Here is a 22,401-nt window from a genome sequence, read left to right on the forward strand (position 1 = left end):
AACCACGTTGTGGGAACTCTGCTCCAGAGTGCTTATAGAGAAGGGCAACCACGTTTTCATGTGGTGGACTGGCTTGTAGCAATGAAAAGCATAATCTTTAAGCCGCCAAAATCCCTGCATAGATGGTATAGATGCTCTCCAGGCCCCACCCCTGACTGAGGAGCTGTTGCCAGTACGTGGTGCTGAGAATGGAGCATCATATCTCTGAGGGTAGATTTCTTAGGCTCCAGTGCACGGTCCTACACCAATGCACATGCATCCAGAGCTAACTGGACTTAGCGGGTTACCAAAAAGTAAAAGAAGGGAAGACATTAATTTGGGAGGATGCTATGATGGGGAACTATGGGGTATTTGAATGAAAGGGTGAGAACATGTGATCAAATTTCATTGTACATGTGTATAATACTCCCAAAAGTGAAAGTTTTTTTTTTTCTCTAAAAGCATGAATTTTAGGTAGGGTGCAATCTCTGTGTTGTTTTATTTGTAGTGATGCTTTTTAATCATTAATAATTTAATCTTTATGAAAGAGACTAAAGCATTCTTTTATTTAAAAAATAGCAGTAAGTGTACCTGTTATCTTATGCTTGCTTGTGGGAACTAAATATTTAAATGAACGGAAGTTTTGTAAAGCTCCTGGTACACAGAAAATGTTCTATGAGGAGAGCTACCATTATAATCTAAAGCTAAAACCAAAAGTTTACAGTACAGTTAAGAGCAAAAGGTAAGATGCAGGTTACATCACTATCAACAGGACTCATGATATATGTAGGTAACTGCCACATGCATTTTATGATTTCATATTGACTTTGTCTGTTTATGCTGCTCTGACAAATCATCTGACTCGAAGAGGGCTTAGGAACAGCAGTAAAAAAAATAATTTCATACAGCTCTGGCAGCTAAAAGCCTAAAATCATGTTGGGTTTGGTAGGTGACAAGGGCTGTTCTTGGATTCCATGAGATCACCTTCTTGAGGATATTACACGGAATAAGAAAGAAAAATAAATTCTCTTCCTCCAGCATTGTCATGCAGCCTTATGATCACCTCATACTTGAGAGTTCTACCCTCATGGCTTACGTACTTCTTGGAGTCCCACTCACTCATATTATAACACCGAATAGTTAGTTTTAACTTGTGAATCTTGGGGGTCCATTTGAAACACAACCTATATGTATATGGAAGTATTCAAAAAATTATCAGCTGAGTGTGGTGGTGCACACCTTTAATCCCAGCACTTGGTAGGCAGAGGCAGGAGGATTTCTGAGTTTGAGGCCAGCCTGGTCTAGAGAGTGAGTTCCAGGACAGCCAGGGCTACACAGAGAAACCCTGTCTCGAAAAACAAACAAACAAATTATCACAGGAACTGGGGATGTAGTTACATGATAGAGCACTTGCCTCGTACTGGGAAGGCCTTGGGTTCAACCCCCAGAACTTTAAATAAATAGTAAATAAATAAAGATAAGCAATGCCTTACATTACATTTTTAATGTGGTTCAGATGTAATGGAAACAGGAAAAGAATAAAAAGCAAAAGTATCCTCAAATTTTTGTTTGTTTGTTTGCCTCTGGTTTTTGAGATGGGCTTGCTCTCAGTAGCTTGAGCTGTCTGTCCTAGAACTCACCCTGTAGACCAGGCTGGCCTCAGACCTAGAGCTCTGTCTGCCTCTGCCTTCCAAGTGCTGGGATTAAAAGCATGCACCCACTGCCACATCTTCAAACTTCTTGCCACAGCTGCCATGCCCAGACTTTAATTTTATCTGTTGCTTCATTATTTAAGTGAAAAGTCTGGAAGCAAATATCACAACTTGTTGGCAACATATTCTTCTGAGAAGCAGAATTATAAATCGAGCTTGCGGTTTAATTATAAATGGCATATGGCTTAAAATTCGTATCAGTGTGAAAGGAACAAACAAAGCCACATGCCTCTGTCTATTCCAAGAATCTTTTACTGACATTAAGGGAAAAACTTTGCAGAAACTAGGGATGCTAAGGCAACATGTGGACATAATAACCCAGATCAGTAGTTATCAAATACACGAAGATATTGCTAATCATAATGAAGGGAAATACTTTAGTTATGAATATGCACTAAGACCTGAGCAATGGCTCAGTGGTTAAGGGCACTGACTGTTCTTAGTGAGAACCCAGGTTCAGTTCCCAGCATCCTAATCAGACAGCTCTCAACCACCTATGACTCTAGTTCTAAGGGATCTGACACCCTTAGCTGGCCTCCGTGGTTACCTGCGTGCTTGTGATGCACACACACACACACACACACACACACACACACACACACACACAGAGAGAGAGAGAGAGAGAGAGAGAGAGAGAGAGAGAGAGAGAGAGAGAGAGAGGCACACCCATACACATAAGATTTTTTAAAAATGTTTAAGAGAAAATGAATTAGAAATCAGAACAGTCTACAGACTCAGTTCCTCCCATTACTCCTTCCTCAGTCAGCACCCACTCTCTGTGGTTATTTACCTGCACTGCAGACTCTCCAACCCTAAGACTTCCTCTAAGCCAGACACCTGTTTGGAGCGTCTCTCAGTTCCTTCTCTGGTCGCATTAGTCATCTTTCTTAGCCAGTCCCTCCACTGTCCATCAACAGGTTTGGATTTTTCTGTTTCTCTCCTTTGCTATTTAAAAACGATCGATTTATTTATTTTGATGTGTGTGTGTGTGCCTACCTGAGTTTAAGTGCATGGAATGAATGCAGGTGGCTGTGGAGATTGGAAGAGGGTGTGCTAGTCCTTCAACTGTAGTTACAGGGAATCATTAACTGACTGTTGTAGGTGCTGGGTACCAAATGTGGCATCTTCTATAGGAGCAATAAGTGCTCTTAGCCACTGATGTATCCTTCCAAGACCATCCTTCGCCATTTTGCCTCTGTATCATTTCTACACATTTACTGTTTTTAAGGCAGTCATGGAAGACAAAAGGAAACAAAAATAGTTCACTTTATTTTAAAATACTTAATTTATCATGAGTAAGCTTGTTTTTTAATGTGATTGAAACACATGGGATTTCTCACTAAATCATCTAGCTTACTGTACAGTAGAGTTGGCAGCTGTAAGGACAATGCTTCCTAGATCTGTAGAGAGTTTCTATTTTCCATAACTGAAACTCGGGACCTAATGAGTGACGAGTCCTCAGTTTCCCTCCCGAGTTCCTAGCAGCACTTTCCTACTGATACAATAATACATGGCAATGTCTTGGGATAAAAAGGCACCCCATTTCCTCTCTAAAATTAATGTACATTGAATTGAGAATTTCGTACTTTGGGTTCTAATCTACGTTATTAGTAAATTTGATGCTCAAACTTTGGGAAAACAGTTCGACGCCTGCTTTAATTTTTAACCCTAACTGAGAAAGCGTCCACCATTGTTGTGCGTTACACAACCCCTCCCAGACATAAGTCCTCACCACCTCAAGGTCATTTGACCATCAAAAAGCAAGCCAAACATTTGGTAAGGAGTCACTTTCAGATGCCTCCCGTTCACAGTGTTAGACTTCATGGTTAACAGTGGTTTCACATTGCTGCAAAACTAGCAAACGAGGGGGTTAATTGACTGTTGTTTTTAAAGCTGCAAATGGCAGAACTTGGAAAGTCTGTTTCCTTCAAGCAGTAGTTATAAACATCTATGCTCTGGAGAGAGACCCAGTGTGCTCAGAAATAGAGAGATAAAAGTGATCACAGGAGGACTCAGTTCTGAAATGTACAACTGCGTGAATACACTGTAAAGAGAGAAATAGTCAGTTAGTAGTTAGTTAGTTAGTTAGTAGTTAGTTTTGACTTAAAAAAACTACACACGTTCTGATTATGACCCATAGAAAGAAAGAAAGTGTATTTGTGAGCAAGCATTCCCAGAACGATACTGTACCTTCAAACTGAAGTCCTGCTCAGGGCTGATTACCTGGTGATGAAGAGGTTGAAAGGATGCTGGACTAGATGCAAATTATAACTTATCTTGGACTCTCTTTTAGGCCCCTTATTAGTCACTCTTTACCTACTTTTGTGTCAGACCTAACATCCTGTGACTAACAGACTAAAAAAAAAAAAAAAAACAACAACTTTGGAATGAAGTAACTTAACAAAACTCTGGATTCCATCAACCAAAAGGTTGAGAATGCTGACAGATAGCATCTAAGGCCTATAGCAGTGTTCTACATACTTTTTTCTATAGCCTACCTACCGGATGTACCCACTCATGTATTTGAAAAGTATCTTGATGACTTCCAGCTTGTTGTTGTTGTTGTTGTTGTTCTGTTACTATATAAAAATGTCATGAAATTGCAATCTATTTGAACATGTTATTTGGGGAGATTTAAGTCTTTGTTCCCAGGCCATGGTCACTCATATTATAAACTACCTTATCTCCCATTTGAGAGGAGAACTGTGTTTTGGGGTTGACAGTACTTAGTGACCCTGTGCACATATACATGCTGATGAGCACATTTTTCCAGAAAAAAAAAGTTTGACTCACTATGTTATACACAATTGAGTATTTGTTTTCTTCATTTGATTTAAAACATTAAGTCAGAGTTCATGGACTTTATAAGTGAATAAAACTCTTGGAGAGTGTTGGGTCCCAAGAAAACTCCAGTTGCCCAGACTCTGAAAGGCAGAAATGAGAAGGCTTGACCCGAAAGAGGATGTCTGGTGGCTAGAGAAAAGCAGCGCTCCTTGGGAACTTGTGAAGCTGATTTTCCTCTACCAAAGGGAGCCATTTCCCTCACCTCTGGCAGACGCTACAGAAGCTACCCATGGTGTCGGGATCCCTCGGTACCACAACTACTTATACATTTCAGCGTCCATGCTAGCTAGTTATCCTAGCCCATTTCACCTCCTGCCCTACCATAAACCACCCAGCTCACAGCCTACCGACCCCTAGCTACTCACTCTCCTTATAATTCTCATATTCTCACTGTGTGTGTCCCTTCTCTGTCTGCTCCCGCTTCTCTTACTGTATTTTCTCACGCAGATAGCCCTGGCAGTATTCAGTCAGCTGACTGTGCTTAGTCTACATTCTCTCTCTGCTCTGGACTCTTCTGGATGTCTCTGCCTAGTCTCTCAGATCTATAAGAAGAACCTTCCCCTCAACCATACCGTGGAACAGTCATGTCATCAATTTATACATGGATGTTTGAAAAAAGTTGCATAAGGATGAAGTTATTTAATACAAATAATTTCAGGAAAGAATTGGGTCATGAGAATAAAGTTTAACACCAGATTCAGTTCTTAGGGATTGTGAAAAGGCACGCAGCTTTAACGAAGGCCTATTTTAGGCATCCATATTTGCATACATTTACATATTAATTTTTTTCTGCATCTTGAGCCTCAATGGCCCAAAGCACAATTAAGAGGAACTTGGGTCTAAATACTGCTGGAGTGACAACAGGCAGGAAAGATTGAAGAAGGAGGGAAGAGAGGTCTTCTGAAAGCATAGACAGCAGAGGGGCCCCACGGGGGTGGGGGGGTGATTCAAGAGATTACCTAGTCATCAAAGTAAGCAGCAGAGTAACACAGACTTAGCAGCCTTCTGGGAAAGTGTCTGGTGGATAGAACTGTCTCTTCCCTCCAGCACTTGCATCATACTAGTTCCCCATTAAGATTTTGGTATATCATCGTCCACATATTTCAAAATGCTTTCAGGTACATATGCATCCACAAATAGCATCCATCCATGCTTTGATTTATATAAATGGTCATGTTGTCTCCTCTACCGCTGAGCTCCAGAAAAACCTTCTAGAAGTGGGAACAGATCTATCTGGACTTGAAGAAATTAAAATCTTCCCACGTATCTACAGCTGGGAGAGGAAGTGGCTGAAGCCCTGGGGCATCCAGAACAGGATCTCATCCCCAATAGAAAGATGAATGGCTTATCAGATGACCCTTCAATGGACAACTTGACAGGTGAGATCTCAAGATCTGGGACAGTCGTAGGCAGGGGGACTACACACTGCCTGGCTGTCTAGTTATGCATAGCTGCTGCTTTCTGTGTAGGCCCTCCCCTCACATGAAGAGCCCCTATAGATGCTTTTGGGGTACTGGATCACTCTGTCCCTCTTCTCTTGGACACACTAAATAAATCTCCCTTGACTATTCACTATTAACCCTGTTCCCTTAGTAGGCCCGTTGAGAATGGGTGGCTGAGCCTGTCTTGTAGGAGCCATAGGCTGTGACCCCTAAGTCCAGTGACAGTATTGAAACTATGAAGGGACAAAAGGCACATTTGGGAGTATGCTGGCCACAGCAAGTTGATCCCAAATGAAGAGGAAAGATGGATGACTCCACCAGCTAAAATAAAAATCTCTTTTATTCCAGAGATGTTTTCTTGTCTTTCCACTTCAGCGTGCATCAGCCACATGTTTACCTCTACTATGAGAAGCTGAGAAATAAGTGTCTGGACTTTGGTTTGGAGTCTCAGAGAGTCAAACCCTTGTTAAGTTTCTCCCCAATTGGTATACCTTGGGTTTTGCTTTCCTGTTTATTTGGGGGCCTTTTTATTTTTTTCAAACTATTTAGGCAGTTAACATTTGGTGATTGTGTTGTCCTTTGTCCCAAAGGACTTCTTGTGTTGAACTCTTTGGGATGTTATTAAGTAGAGAAGCACAGTGACCACTGTGGTGGAGGCAAGGAGAGTTCTCAGAGGCACTGGGAACTCAGAGCTGGGGACTCTGTGCTACCATTCATGCAATCAGAGGCTTCAGAAGAGACATGGCTAGGTCTTCTTTATCTTGAGTTTGCCCTTTCCCTGCCAGGACCTGTAGATTTTAACTATTGGAAAGATTAAATATTAGCTGATATTCTGAAAAAACAAATAGAAAAATTAAAACTTTCTGTTTATGGCAAAGAATTAAAGTCTTTTTATCTTCCCTTCTTTGTGAGACCATTATAAAAATGTGTAACTACCCACCCCCAGTCAAACTTTTGGTTACACAAAGACCTCACTGCCTTCTCAGAACTAGTGTCAAGTGGCCAACCCTTTCCTGGCTTGTCTTCATTGTCTTCATTTCTATTGGGAATATGTCTAGATATCCAATAAAGAAGTTGTACTTCAGTCAATGGAGAAAAGATAGAGTTGTTCCCCAGGTTAGGATAAAACTCAGGAGCACATCCTGCTCCTTTGTACGTTCCCTTCTGCTCTTGTGAGGAGTGTACGTCTCTGGTCAGAAGTAGTTTTGCCTTTCTAAGTGGAGTAGGGGTCTCTTATCTTATTCCAAGCTTATGCCTAACAAAATCCTCACAGAAGTGGACCAGCTAGAAGGAAACATGGCTTGCTTTCTCAGGCTATAAGATCTGACTTTCAAGGGTGAATTGTCTAAAAAACCAGGCTCATAATCAATCAATAGTGCTATTTGTAGGCCAGGTCTTAACAATTAAGAAGCTCTTTTCAACAAATTGGGAGTTCTTATGAACTATTTAGGATATCTGTGATATGACAGGAAAGGTGTAGGGTTCTGTTGACCATTTAAGACTGAGAAACAATGGTATTGAGGGGATTTGACTGGCTATGAAAATATTGAGTCTTTAATATCTTCATACCCCTTAGAAAGAAAGAGTTGTAGCTGACTGCTCTTGCATAAATTTAGAATGCTTTTTAAGACCACATTGAGACTAAACACTAAACATACAATTTTTACCCTCGAGTAGAAAACTTCTGCCTCTCTTCTCTCCTTTTTCATCTTCTCTTCTCCTCTCTTCTCTTCTCCTCTCTTCTCTTCTCTTCTCTTCTCTTCTCTTCTCTTCTCTTCTCTTCTCTTCTCTTCTCTTCTTTCTCTTCTCTTCTCTTCTCTTCTCTTCTCTTCTCTTCTCTTCTCTCCATCTCCCTCCCCTTCCCTCTCCCTTCTCCCTCTCATTCCTACATTTCTCTCTCTTTTTTTTTTAACTTACTGTTTACTGAAAATTACACTTGGCATGGAGTATGTGTGAATGTATTTTGCAATTTGGGCACTGAAAGAACCAAACTCTGCTCAGAACACATCAAAACCAAGTTCTCAGCAGAAGGGAGATTTGTCTGCCCCAGAGAGACAAAAGGCAGGAAATAAGAAGCAAAGTCAGGAGCTAGGGGACCAGGTGAAAAGAAAAAAAAAAAAGAAAAGAAAAGAAGAACAAGGGAGAGGGAGGAGGGATATTTGCCTGGGAGGGACAAATGACTGCTTCTGGAGAGAGAGGAGACAGACATCAGACATGGCTCATAGGCAAATGGCAGCTTATGAAGGTAACATGGAAAACCCCGTGTTAGCATGAGTTGGTTGATGTTGATTGCGCATATTAATTATGGTAGCCTGAAAGGGGGTTTTGACTGCTGAATTTCAATTTTTTGATAGCTGAACCTTGGTGGTCACCCTAAGGAGGAGGAAGTGGCCAAATAAAGGAATAGACCATCCGGCTAGTTTTAGGAATGTAATCTAATGATTGTTCAGCAAGGGAGAGGGAATGGGAGAAGGACAAGGCCTGCCAGAGCTGGGTTTCCAAACCTTGAACCTGTGTTTGGAATGCTCAGGCCTGCTAGAGACCTTCAGGGACTATTAAGAACAATTGGTTCACTGAACCGCTCACAACCTCTCACCTCAGCACTTGGGAGAGCAGGAGGCCCTGCATCTCACCTGGGCAATGCTATGGAGCTGGCCCTTATGGCAAAGGCATGGGTGAGCTGGCCCCAAGGGTGTGAGAGAAGAATTGATCCTGCCTCCTGCCAATGGTGGCATTGTATGGCCTAGCAAGAGCAGTGTTGGAGAGCTGCCCTGGGAGAGGTGGCACACTGACCAGCTCAGTTATCACCCAAGGTTAGATCCAGGGTTCTGTGTTGGCTCACCTCAAAATCTATATCATCTGGGCTGGGATGCATAAAGGTGCCAGTTCTGCTGATCCAGGGTTGAGAAATCTTCATGACACAGGGCAACAATAGGACAACTAGGAGGAGGCCTAGTGAGGTTCCAGTTTACAAGTGAAGATATGTGGACAGAAGGATATATGGAGATCTATCCTTGGGATATATGGTGATATACTACAGCTTCCACAATGAGATGTTTTCTATGCTCTGTGTGTGTGTGTGTGTGTGTTTTGGGGTAAAGTTACAAGGGTAAATGTGAGGGTATGGGGAGATGGGCAGCACTGGGGTATATGATGTGAAACTTGCAGAAAATTAGTAAGTTAAAAAACAAACAAAAAGAACAATTGGTTCCATGCCTGGTTTTTTGGAGATAGCTAAATGTTTGATATCAAAGCCAGGACAAATGGGCATTTGGAGTGCCTACTAACATCCAAGTTGACACCACCAGGTTAGCCCAGCTCAATCCCTACCTGTCACAGGGTTCTCTTGCCTGCCAGACCCAAGCCCCTACCCTGAACTCTCCAGCCAGGACCTGGGCTGCCTTTCCCCAGGCAACTGTCCCTTAGATAACACAGCCAATTTCTCTACACCACTCTCTTGGCCTCTTTGTCTAGACTTCCTCTCTTAGCTAGAGGCTCCTCCCTGGCTTCCCTCCCCACGTCTCCTCCCGTGGTCTCCTTTAGTCTGCCAGCCTTGTTCAACCTGGACCCTTCCCTCTGCCTGCTTTCTCCCTTAGAGCTACAATAAAAATCTGCCTCAGACTTTAGGAGTAAGCATCTCCTTCTCCTCCTTTTATTTCTTTTTTCCATTCACTCGAATGTAAGGATTTAACTACACAATGAATTAAGACAAAGGGGACTCGCTTTTGCTGAGTATTCCTCACTGCAGGCTCTTTTAAACTACTAATTGAAATGCTAATTCTAAGGTTACTCCTTAATGATTGAGTTCAGTGCTTTTGATATTGTTTTAAGATCTTATTTATTTATTTTATGTATATGAGCACACTGTAGCTGTCTTCAGACTCACCAGATGGTTGTGAGCCATCAGGTGGTTGCTGGGAATTGAACTCAGGACCTCTGGAAGAGCAGTCAGTGCTCTTAACCACTGAGCCATCTCTCCACCCACGAGTTCAGTGCTTTTGAATGTTGTTACCTTTGGAAAGTGAGGCCTAGTTGTGATTAGAGGATCTCAGAGACAGAATTCAGATATAATTTTATTAAATGCTCACAAAATTTGTGAACTGCTTTTGCTAGGTAAACTAAACTATATGATTTAAAGATTAGTTTTAGGATTGATTTGTAAATCAGGATAATTTTGGCTTTGTTCACTTAAAAATGTATATTTTGTCAGTATTGGCATGGACTAATTGGCTTTGCTATAACTGTTGGGAGACTATTCATTGCACTGTAAACAATGTTGTGACATTATATACTTTATATCTAAACACTTGCTGCAGAATCAGCACTCCATCTTTGTGGATACTTAGTCGTGTTGATGTAAAAAATTAGAAAGAGAACTAAGAAGGAAGCTTGGGGGGTCGGATCTTTTACTTTGAGAGAAGAGCAGAGTGGGTAAACCTCATGATCTGCCAGACATGAAGGATTGCCAAGTCTTCAGAGAGCAAATCAAAATGTCCAGTGTCCAGACAGACTTGCTGGCAGTTTGTTCAGTGTCTGGAGATAGAAAGGGGAGAAGAAAAGGTGGGGTTTTTGTTTTTGTTTTGTTTTGTTTTGTTTTGTTTTTGTTTTTTTGTTTTTTGTTTTTGTTTTTTTGTTTTTGTTTTGAGTTGGGATGAGAAAAGCAAGCAAGGTTAATAGTGAAAGATGTGTATCTAGCTGCAGTGTGCTAGACCACAGTGCACATCTTTGGGACAGATTGGGGTGTGAGGTTGCCACCCAGGACCACAGATAGAACTCAGGGGCCATTCTTTTGATCAGGAGAAATTGCTTTTACTTAATGTGCCTTGGGCAAACTCAGATACTCCCATTCTCCTCTCTTCTGCAAGGTATTTTAGATCTTCAGAATGGGCAATTGTGGCGATTCACATGTGTGAGTGTGTATGAGTGTATGAGTGTGTGTGTGTGTGTGTGTTACCTGCATAAAATAAAGTGAGAAGAGGTCCCAGGTACCCATGAAGGAGGGGGGGGTGGCCATCCTCACTCAGCTCCAAGCCTGCTATTTGCTTTCTCCCTTCCAGCTTAACAGTCTGCTGTAAATATACACCACAAAATACCTAAGAAAAAGATACTGTTCACCAAGGGGCAGTGTTAGAGCTGCTCTATTTATACTTCATATTCATATTTATAGAGAGAACATTCTCATGATATATGTGATGTGTTCTATTATTTTGGCAGATAAAACATGATGAAATGGTATTAGATCTATTTGCTCGAGTATATTTCTAAAATACCCTGGCTACACATGAGCACTTGTGGGTACGAGCATCCTATGGTAGAATTTCAACATCAAAAACTCATTTGGGAACGTGCCTTTGGTTCCCCACTTTTGATAAACCCTGATGTCCTCTTTGTGGTTCAAGGGTCTGCTCCTCCCCACTCTGTCCTCCCTCCTTGGTCATTTCAAGCTATTGCCTTGTTGGCTGGAAAACATGGTCTTTAGTCTGACACTGACCAGGGTTTTGAGTTTTTAGTCTTTTATCAAAGTCCTAATCTTATGACTTACAGACAGGACATGATTGGATCAGGGTTTGGCAGGAGAAGCAGATGAGGCACACTTCTGGACCTCTACCCTTTGCAGCCAAAGGGACCGCAACTCAAGTCTAGCCAGGATTCCTGGTTTTGATGCTGCAGTGAACTTCAGTACAAGGTAGTAAGGCAGGGTTGGGAAGATATTTTTAATATAGACTTAAGCTTGTTTAAGTTTTTGTTTGTTTGTTTGTTTTTGGAAAATGTCAGAGAAAAAGAATGTGGTCTTGCTCAAAGCCATATGTACTCAGGCCTTCAGCCCAAGTCATGGTTTTAACATAAAAAATTCTCTATCAAACCCATTCTCCCAAGGTTCAGGGATCATTGCAGAAAAGGGGACAAAATAGTTGCAAGATCCAGAGGGCAGTGACTGTAAAAAGATTGTGTTGTCAGGACATAGGAGGGCACCTGCACTTATGAAATCCCAGCAGTTCTGAAAGCATTCACAAGACTTGCATAAACCAGACAAAAATCCTAGCATGGAGAGAGGAGGTGGGCATCAGTCCCAACCTTAGCCAAGGAACTATAGGCCGTTTATAGCTTCTGGGAAAGGAAGGGTCAGCTTCCTTTAGGGATGTGGTCCGGGTAGACTGCCCACACTCCAGAGGGAGGCCACACATCCAGGCATCTGTGGAGAGTACCAGCCGAGCTTGGTAGGTTGAAAACAAAAAGAGGACACAAAGTTGGGTGGGTAGGGAGCAAGGGTGGGCTTGAGAGGAGTTTACGGGGGGGGGGGGGTAAATATATCTAATACATCATTCAGAATTCTCAAAGAACTAATAAAAATGAGGAAAAATATATTTGTGAAAAGAGCTTTAATTTCTGTGGGAAGTCTGTACAGTAGATGTTAATTGTGCAGGAACTCTTGCTTTTCAGTGGCAAGAAGCTGGACTCAGACTCTAGGACAAAAGGATTCTTTCCCCCCTCTCGTGTTCTTAATTTTTCTATCTCAAAATTTAAAAATGTAGCGATATTAAGATGCTCAAGTCATTTAAGGATTGTCTCATTGCAGAGGAAGCCATGAGAAACATAACTGGTCAGTTGTTTGGCTATTAATGTGTGTATTGGGTGGGTACACGTGGTTGCTTATTAAACAACCTGTGTGCTTTGTGTGGGTTTTGTCAGTTGGAAGGAAAAAAAAACAACAACAAAACAAGACAATCTACTTCTGCAAATGACTGCCTATCATCTTCTGGTGTCTTGAAACTTAAATATTAAGAGTTGATCGAGGCGAGTCCTTCTGTATTTGTTTGGTGTGCTGGCTAGTTTTAGGTCAACTTAACACACGATAGAGCCCTCAGAGAAGAGAAAGCCTCAGTTGAGAAAGTGCTTCCATAAGATTGGGCAGGGGCTGTAGCTCAGCCTGTAGGGTGATTTTCATAATTAGTGATTGATGAGGAAGGGGCCAGCCCACTGTGGGAGGAGACAGCCCTAGGCTGGTGCTCTGGTTTCTATAAGAACTCGCTAAGCAAGCTATGAGAAGTAGCCAGTAAGTAGATCCCGGTTCTGCCCCGTGTGAGTTCCTGCCCTGCCCGTCCATGATGAACGGTGATGTGGACGTGTAAAGCACACAAATCCTGTCCTTCTAAGTTGCGTTGTGTCATGGTTCTTCATTGCAACAATATTACCCCTAACTAGGACATTCGGGGAATTTGTTCTGCCTTTAAAAGAAGGCTAAGAAGAGCAGAAGCAAAGAATTAGTATACCCCCATCACTAAATATCTAAGATTCATCTATTTTTTAAAAAAGGTTAACGTTTTCTGCTTTTGTGAGAAAAGTTTGTTTCTATAGAGGCAGTTATCCCAGCAAGGACTCACATTTACTGAGCTTTCTCTTTCTGCTATGTATACATTAGCCAGTTATGTCAGATTGGAAGCAGAACTCCAATGAATGGGACAAGATGCACTCACCACCTAGGTCAGGGATAAGAATGGAAGCCATCTCGGGCAAGTGTGCTTGTTAGTCTAGGTTGGATCTTGGTGGATCCCTTTTACAAAAATAATTTCCCTACTAACCTACTTTCTCTTTCTGTGTTCCTTACCAGACACCAACACTATTCTTTATTTCTAACACAAAAGGCAAGACTTTTATGCTTCATTAAAATAATTTTTATGTCTCCATTTCAGACTTTTATCTTCTTATGGAATTGTCTTAACAATATCAAGATTAATTAAGTGTCTATGTTGAATTCTTTTAAATGACCACTTTGTAAGCAAGTATCTCAATACATTTAATGTCCTCTGCATCTGTCACTGGAACTATGTAGAGCTGTGTATTGAACTTTACATGTGCAAAAGCTTTGCACAGGGCTTCCTCCCTCAACAACTATGCATGCCTGAAGGAAGGATGACGACTACAACTGCAGCCAGAGGCAGCCGGAGCAATGGTCACAGAAGGCCAGAGCACAGTGGGCTAGCCCTGGGTCAGGCTGAATACCTTGTGTTACCCCTGGTGACCCTGGATAAATGCAAGGCAACCCCCAAAACACATGAGAGGGCCCTAGATGAGAAATAGGGACAACTCATGGAATTTTTGGATTATGGGTAGCTAGTGAGGAAACTCCTCCCATCTGCTAAGTTGTACTTAACGTTGACCATTAAAAAAAAAAAAAAAAAAAAAACCAAAAAAACAATTGATACAAATAAAGGAATCTTTTCATGACTACTGGGACTTGGTAACATTTTTCTTTAGATCCCTTAACATCTGATTCTAGAATCCAACTGGAACCTGCTTAAAATGGGTAATGCTGGATCTTCACAGGTCCTGGCCACCCTCCAAAGGAAGATTTCACTACATGTGTGGTGTAATGCTGACTTCCTAGTGTCTTCAAGACTTTTACACTTGAAAAGATGTCTTGGAAAACTGCCATCTAGATAACCTCTGAAAAGCTGGCACAATCCTTTTTTTCTAAAGAAGCATTTTGTTAATATATGAGCTTCATTTGTATATATATATATTAATGTTTTTCAAGACAGGGTTTCTCTGTACAGCCGTGGCTGTCCTGGAACTCACTCTGTAGACCACTGCCTCTGCCTCCCAAGTACTGGGATTAAAGACGTGCGCCACCACCACCCGGCTCTGTTAAATATATATATATATTTAACAGAACTAACATAGGTCCTGAATAGGCAAGAGATTTAACATTTTGAGCATCAATGCTGTAGACATAGGCAATTAAACCAAAAACTCTAGATTTTCCTTTAGAAGTAGAAGTTAAATCAGTATGTAATGGGCTTCTATATAGCTGTGTATAATGAGGCTAATTGCTACTGGCTCTTTTCTATGCATATATGTCTCTTGTACTGTGGGAGTCTTGTAAGGATTAGTGGGCATTAGATCTTTGCAAGTCTGTACTCAGTCACTTAATGTTAGAAACATAAGTGAATCCATTTTGTGTGGCTTGAAATAATGTACTACCTGTAAAAACAGGAGCTTGCTACCAGGCACCTCTGATAAGAGATAGGCCCCAGAGGCAAGATCTGGTGTGTTCATAGGATAGCTCAAATATGAACAGAGATCAAGATAGGTTTTGACATGTTAAGGACCTAACCTTAAGGTGGCACTGATAGGTTGGTGAGCCAGACTCATGCTGTGAGCCCTGACAGCACAAAGTTACTGGCCAATGAGATTATACAAAACGTAGAACTTTGGAGATGATCTCTAGGACTGCATTGCTCTGTTCCCAAGACGTGTCTTCTCTAGCCTATGTGTTGCTGCCCATCGGCAAGAGGGCTTGAAATGGCGTCTGTGTGCCCCTGGCTTTGGTGACCATTGAACTTCCAGCACCATTGCTGGACTCACATATGGCTAGCTGTCAGTGATAGAGAGCTGCTGGCTGGACACTCTCAAGGACATCTGGGACCTCCACCAAAGCCATCCTCCCATGGCCTGTCATAGCTGAAGGACCTCGTGACAGACTTGGGTTGAGCTTGCAACCTTCTGATTCATCTTCACTGAAGCACTCTCCAGGGACCTACAGCAGCATTTTCTCCCCAGCCACATGCTCCCTGCTCAGGGAAATGTCTGCTTAACTCTTATATTAATGTGATATTATAAGAAATGTTTGCATGAATAAACTAAGCATGTTTGAAAGTCAGATCTTGTGTAGACATCCTAATTGCTGAGTGTCTCATAGCCCACAGGCTATGCTCTCTGCACTACATTTTTAAATTAGTATTATTCTTGGTTTCTTTCTTTGTTTTGTTATTATGTTTTTGTAAGAACTTATAGCTTCACAAAAGCTATAAGACACTCTACAGAAAGTCTCTGAAAAGAGAACCTGTCTTAGTTAGGGCTTTATTGCTGTGAAGGGACACCCATGACCACAGCAACTCTTAGGAAAAAAAAAAAACATTTAATTGGGGCTGGCTGTCAGTTTCAGAGGTTCAGTCCTTTATCATCGTGGTGGAAAACATGGCAGTGTGCAGGCTGACATGGTGCTGGAAATGGAGGCCAGTGTCTTCATCTTAATGTGCAGGCAGCTAGGAGAAACTGTGAAACACTGGTCAGACTTGAGCTTCTAAGACCTCAAACCTGTCCCCAGTGGCACATTTCCTCTACCAAGGACAAGCCTACTCCAACAAAGCCATGCCCCCTAATAGTATGGCTCACTATGGACTAAGCTTTCACATACAAGAGTCTCCGGGGGTGATTTCTATTCAAACCACGACAGAACCTAAACAACATTTTTAGCGTGCTAGGTCATTACCCACAGAACCAACAAGAAGGACCCCAGTTACTCCTAATCTTAGAGGTACTCCTATACCTCTTAGGGCTTCCTTAGAATTGGCCCAAAGGTTTTACTGACACTAACCTCTTGATATCTCTCCTTCCTCCCATCCAACCTGGGATCAAATCAGACTAAGCAGGATGAATCTAATTGTGGTTATTGTCAGGTCCAAAGGAAACTCCATTTTCCCAAACTCTAAAACGAAGGGATAAATGGCTATCTGCGGTGCCTATTAACTAACACATGCTGGCCTCCAGGATCACTTGGTCTCACGAGAACCTGTCACACATTTCAGAGTCCATGCTAGCTAGCATCCTGGCCCTTCTCACCCCCTCCACTCCCCTAAACTTCCCCAGCCCAAGGCTTCCCTCCCTGTGGCTACAGCTACTCATTGTCCTTAGTACCTTGATGTCTTCCATATGCTCAGTCTCTGTCTTCCTCTCTCAGTCACACCCTCTCTGTCCCAGGCTCCCTCCTCCTCATCTCTGCTCTCCTTCCCACTCTGTCCCTTTCTTCCTCTCAGCCCTATTCCCGCTTCTGTCATGCCCAGGTCCAGTCTGCTGGCCATGCTCAGTTTAATTTCTCTCTCTGCTCTGGCCGCTTCCAGATGCCCCTGGCTGTTCTCTCCTGCATAGCTACAATAAACCCCCCTTCTTACCCATACCATAGAGTGGAGTGGCCGTGTCGTCTGTTTATACAGTTGCCAGGGACAGTGGAAAACAAACCATCAGATGCTTAATCACGGCTTCAGAGAACATTGTGCAGAGGCAAGGAGGAAAGTTGTCAGGATTGAAATGGAGTCGCACGGGGCAAAATAGTGGCTGCTTACAATCTCACAACTTGGGAGGCTGACAAGGAACAGAAGTTTGAGGACAGCCTGCATGTCATAGTACCAAGAACCTCCTCTCCCCTCTTCTCCCGTCCTCTCCCCTCCCCTCCCCTCTTCTCCCTTCCCCTCCTCTCCCCTCCCCTCCCCTCCCTCTCTCTGTCTCCCCCCCCCCCGCCCCCCCCAGACAGGGTTTCTCTGTATAGTTCTGGCTGTCCTGGAACTCACTCTGCAGAGGAGGCTGGCCTAGAACTCAGAAATCTGCTTGCCTCTGCCTCCTGCTGGGAATAAAGGCGTGTGCCACCACCACCCTGCTCAAGACACTTTTCAGGCCAACAGAATGCATTTGTTTGTTCCAGACTTTCTGAAAGAAGCTAAACCCAGGAGTTATGCAGAGATGGTACTTAGCAGGGAGCTTGACACCCCCTGAGTGTATTCTAACCTCGGTTCCTACTCCTGTTCCCTTTGGGGTTTTTGCTTTCAGTCACAGGCCTATCTCACCTCAACCCTGAGGTGTTAAAGCAAAGGGGGACCAGGAGGTTATGGACTTATCTGCCAGGAACAAACCTTCTAAGGAGACACTTGTGTTCCCCTCTTTGACAACCTGACTGCTGACTGTTAAAGAACTCCAAGCTATTACTGCCCCCTCCCTCTCCCCAATCTCCTTCAGGAAGAGGAAACGGCTGAAGCCCTGGGGGCATCCAGAACAGGAATTTGTCTCCTGGAAAAAAGATTTACAGCTTGTGCAATGACCTTGACCTTGTGTCAGACTGGCTTGTGGGAAAGACCCAGTGTTGAGACATTGGTGGGCAGGGGAACCTCGTTTTGCCTTTTCTCTTTAGCTAGGTGTGTCCCTTGCTTTCTGTTTATGCCCTCTCTCACGTCAGGCTTGTAGTAGACAGACTAGGGTCACACTGAGCAAATCTCCTTTCTCTGCTCTTCACCATTAACTTGGCTCCCTTAATGGACTCACTGAAGAAAAGACCTGATTAGGACTTGTTGGGCACACAGGCTGTGACCCCTAGGTCTAGTGAAGATGTGCCAGGGCAGTTGTTGCTTACACCTAACTGCACCAATGTAAGACACACCTCCATCATCAGAGCCTGGGCTGGTCCTTTTACCTCGGAATTCCTAGCACCCATCTGAGTGCTCAGGTGATGAGAGATCCTCAGGTGCACACTCTCTCCACCGTGAAAAGAAGCCGTTTCCTCCCCTGTGAGTGGGTTCAGTGTTTGTATCCCAGGACCCTTGGCAGATCTGAAATGGCTCAGGGTATCTTGCTTTCGAAGAAAGCCTACATCGCCGTTCTGGCTGACGTCAAATTTCAGCCTTCAAGCACTAATGATCTTATCTCACTTTAGGCTCCAACCCAGCCCTAACTAAACAAACAAGAGACTGTAGGGACAGAAGCACCAGAAACATGTCCCAGCAGTGCCTGAAATCAGGAAAGGCTCCCAGCCCCCCACCGAAGGCAAACTGCTGCTGAGCTCCAGCCCACAATTTTCACCCAGGCTGCTGATTGGTCCTCGGAGCCACGGAGCTGTGAGAGAGCTTGTATATATTCCTCAAAGGGAAAGGCTGCCCCAGATTATTGAAGTTTCCACAGACTGTCAGCTGTTGAGAGGTTCGTGCTCAAGTTGAGGATCTAAGCCGCCAGCCAAAATGTGTAAGGGACTGGCAGCTCTGCCGCACTCATGCCTGGAAAGGTGAGAACTGAACTTCTTCAGTGTAGGAGATAAAGATGTGGTGAGCCTTCACTCAAGGGAGGATGCCCAGAGGCTCTGCGGGATGGGGTCCCACTGAGATGAAACTGATGCTCGGTAATAGACTTACTTGGCTTTGTCTTGTCTGTAGCAGTACTAAGATTTGGAAAGATCTGAGCTAGAGATTCAACAGGAGATAATCCATGGTCATTTAATATACAGAGTGTCAGAGCGCTGTTCCCCCTAACCCCCAGAGGATGTGTGTGTGTGTGTGTGTGTGTGTGTGTGTGTGTGTTAGAAAGGTAACTCCCAACACCGAAAAATAAAGTATCCTGGTTTGAATTCTGTCTCCCCTACATATTTCCTGGGTAGCTTGAAGCAATTTCTTTAACTTTGCACATCTGTAAAGTGGAGATTGGAAGCATGTCTATCTCACAGGGTGGTTTTGAGGACTGAGTGAGTGTTCACGTGTGGGAAGTGCTCAGAAGAATGTCTGACACAGTAAACTGTGGGAAGAGTGATCTTCATTCACACAGAGAGATGGGGGGGGGGAGATGAGGACTCTGCAGGCAGGTTTGCAGTAGGGCAGAGGGGGCTCCCCATTATTCCCTATTCATTAGATAGGAGTAGCTGGATTACTGGGCAAAAGAAAAGTCCCTGGGACACAGGGTTTGTCTATTACCTGGAGCTCTGAGACACATGGTTGTCTAGGACTGTGTTGTGGTCTATAGAAAATCCCATATCTAAAGTCGTCATCTTACTACAAACTTAACAACCCAATACCCGACATGATCTGTGTAGGTAGAAAGGTTCTGCTCTGTAGAGTCCTGATTGGTTTTACTTTGACCCTCAACCTTTAAAGGGAGTAAAACTGATTTTTGCACAGCCTCCTCTGTCCCCAAGGGTCAATGTCTGTCTGAGAAAGTCATACTGTTTAGTGGGCCACCAAAGACTTTTACCTATTTAAAATGTCACATTTTCTTTGACGTTTCTCATTACAGCAATAAATTTTAAGTGATTTTTTTTAAAAGAAGAAACAATGGAACATATTCCCTAGAGTCAAAGGTGTAAATGTTTTAAATACATGAAGATAGAAGAAATCAATAGCAGTGGCATCTGTAGCTGTATCCACCAGACCAGGGGGGGAAGAAGTGGATTCCAGGACTGGGAACTGTTCGTCATTCCCACACCCCATCTCTCCCACCTCTCCTATAGAGAGCTCCAGATAGGCCAAGTGCTTAGAACTGAGTGACATCCCAACCTCTTGGAAGACCAGATGATACATCTTTGCTTTCTCTCCAACTGTGAGAGTCACACGTTGACCATGACCGTGCACAGCATAGATAGATGAGTGAGCATGGTGAGCCTTTAGCTCACTTGGTATTTGCATTGAACATCATTAATGCAGTGAACATCATTACACTGGGTGAACAGTTGACGCTGTTTATGTGATAGTCTGCAAGGGTTGGGGCATCTTGATATTGTTACTCCTCTTGCCCTCAGTTTTGATGGAAATAATATAGTGTTTAGAGAGCTATAGTAGTGGTACTTTTGCAATTATTTCTTTTACTATCATGTATTGGATTCATTAGCAACATTGAAATTTATTTATTTTTACATTTATCATTTATTCACTAAAGCTGGGACTTTCTAGTTGGGGACTGGTGTTATTCTTGCTGGAAATGTATGCTTTTGAAACCCACTGTAGCTGATAAGCTAGTGATAGAATTGAACACATTGTGGAATTCATAATGTTAAGAACACAGCAAACTAATAATGTAGAGGAGAGGCCACTGAGAAACTGTGGATTCTTATTGATGAAACCATTTCAGTTATTTCAAGCCTGTGACATCTCTTAGGCATTTGGATGACAAGCCACACCCTGCTCACAGGATAGTGTGCCCCAGGTAGGAAGGTAAATGAGGATGCACATCACTGAGTGCTATGGACCAGCAGGGAGGAATAATTGCAGAGTACTACTAGAAGTCTTAGACTGGGGACTCAATGGGCCTCAGAGCTTTTGATAGTTGGGGAAGACTTCACTAAGGGTTAAGAAAAAGATGCTTAAACTACTGTTACAAGGCAGAAGAGTCAGGCATGTCTGTGTAGGAGAAAGAGATGTGAGGGATGCCTTTAAGGCCAAGGGGACAGGCTGCAAATACAAACAAGAACAGAAGAGGGTACAGATAGTTTGGCCAGTGTTAATATAACCTGTACCAAGACTCAGGCAACATATGTCTTTGTTGTGTGTCCACTGTGAGAACATCCCATCACTGACTCTCAAGGTCCTGCCTCTGTTGGAGTCTACCACCTCCCATCAGCACCTCCTGCAGAGCAAGCATTTTGTGTGGATCTTTGGGGAGGCATTCAAGATACAAACCACAGCAGGGCTTAGTAGGTGGTTCTCATGGGACCCCTCCCCTCACTGTGTGGTGCCTTCCTTTCATATTCCACCATCTGTAATGAGATCCTCAGAAACATGTTTATCAAGGAGGGACACCTCCAAATTTCTAGTCGTACTCCGTACACCTCACTCATTATTCCATGGTTTGGATTTGCTTTGTCCCCCAAGGATGTGTATGGTAGAGACCATCTAATAGCATCATAGAATATTAAGAGCTCTGGCTGTGGCAGGTGGTTTATTATCACAATGACAAAACACCTGAGAATTAATATCAATTTACAGAGATAAAAGGTCTACTTTAGCCCCGGGTTTTGGAAGTTCTAATCCATAATCATCTGGCTACACTGATTTTGATTTCAGACCTGTTTACATGAAAGTGCATGGCAGAACAAAGCTGTCCATCTCACTCCCATGTAACAAAAGGATGGAAAGGCGGAGGTCTCACACCCCACTGTGAGGACACATCACACCATTGGCTTTCTAGGTCCTTCCTCTTTACAATCTCACCTCCTCTCATTGCCGTTAGCACCTCCTGCAGACCTAACTTTTTGTATGGATCTTTGGATCTCTGGGGGGAGATATTCAAGACACAAACCATACCAGGGCTTAGTAGGTGGTTCTTTTGGGACCCTTCCCCTCACTGCTTGGTGTCTTCCTTTCACACACCTGTAAAGTAATTCTCACCAGGTTCCAGCTGATACAAACACAGTGTTCCAAAACCTGCAGATCCTGCAGAACTGGAAGCCTCAGGTGTTTTGCTACAGTATCAGAGAATAGATAAATAACACCTCACCCAAAGCCTGACTCTGAGAACTAAAGATGTTTGCATGGAACAAGATTTTTTCCCTTCTTTGCCTGAAGTTTACAAAGACAATCAGCATTTGGTACAAAGTAGGCTCATGATAAATATGTTCCTGAAAAAGTTCTCAACTAATTGATAGTAGCTGGAGACTGGGCTGCCCAATCAATGTCAGCCTGGCACTTTTCTCTGCTTTCCAGGGGGATCAGGAAGAACAAACATTAACAGGGCCATGTTAGGTCATAATGGGGAAAAAGGATCACGTTTCTGTTTCTAAATAATGAGGTATTGGGGGTTTCCTGCAAGGGCTGGGGGAGGGGGTGGAGGGAGAAGGTGAAAGGAAAGCCAGCATTTCTATGCCCTGGGCAGGGAAGGTTTGGTTAACAGGAGGGTGGTTT

The 22,401-nt window shown here is 43.2% G+C and overlaps 1 protein-coding gene across 1 annotated transcript in view; it reads left to right on the forward strand.

Annotated features, from left to right (window-relative positions):
• Positions 1-18,668: 18,668 nt before the first annotated feature.
• The window catches only part of Rgs5 (regulator of G protein signaling 5), a 37,789-nt gene continuing 34,056 nt past the window's right edge, over positions 18,669-22,401 (forward strand). Inside the window, exon 1 of the mRNA XM_021168838.3 lies at positions 18,669-18,803. Within this exon, the coding sequence (XP_021024497.1) occupies positions 18,760-18,803 (44 nt within the window). The 5' untranslated portion in view covers positions 18,669-18,759. The remainder of the gene's footprint in view (positions 18,804-22,401) is intronic.

This window comes from Mus caroli, unplaced genomic scaffold, assembly GCF_978045245.1.
Source record: "Mus caroli unplaced genomic scaffold, Mus_caroli_1 scaffold_1, whole genome shotgun sequence".
Lineage (NCBI taxonomy): Eukaryota > Metazoa > Chordata > Mammalia > Rodentia > Muridae > Mus > Mus caroli.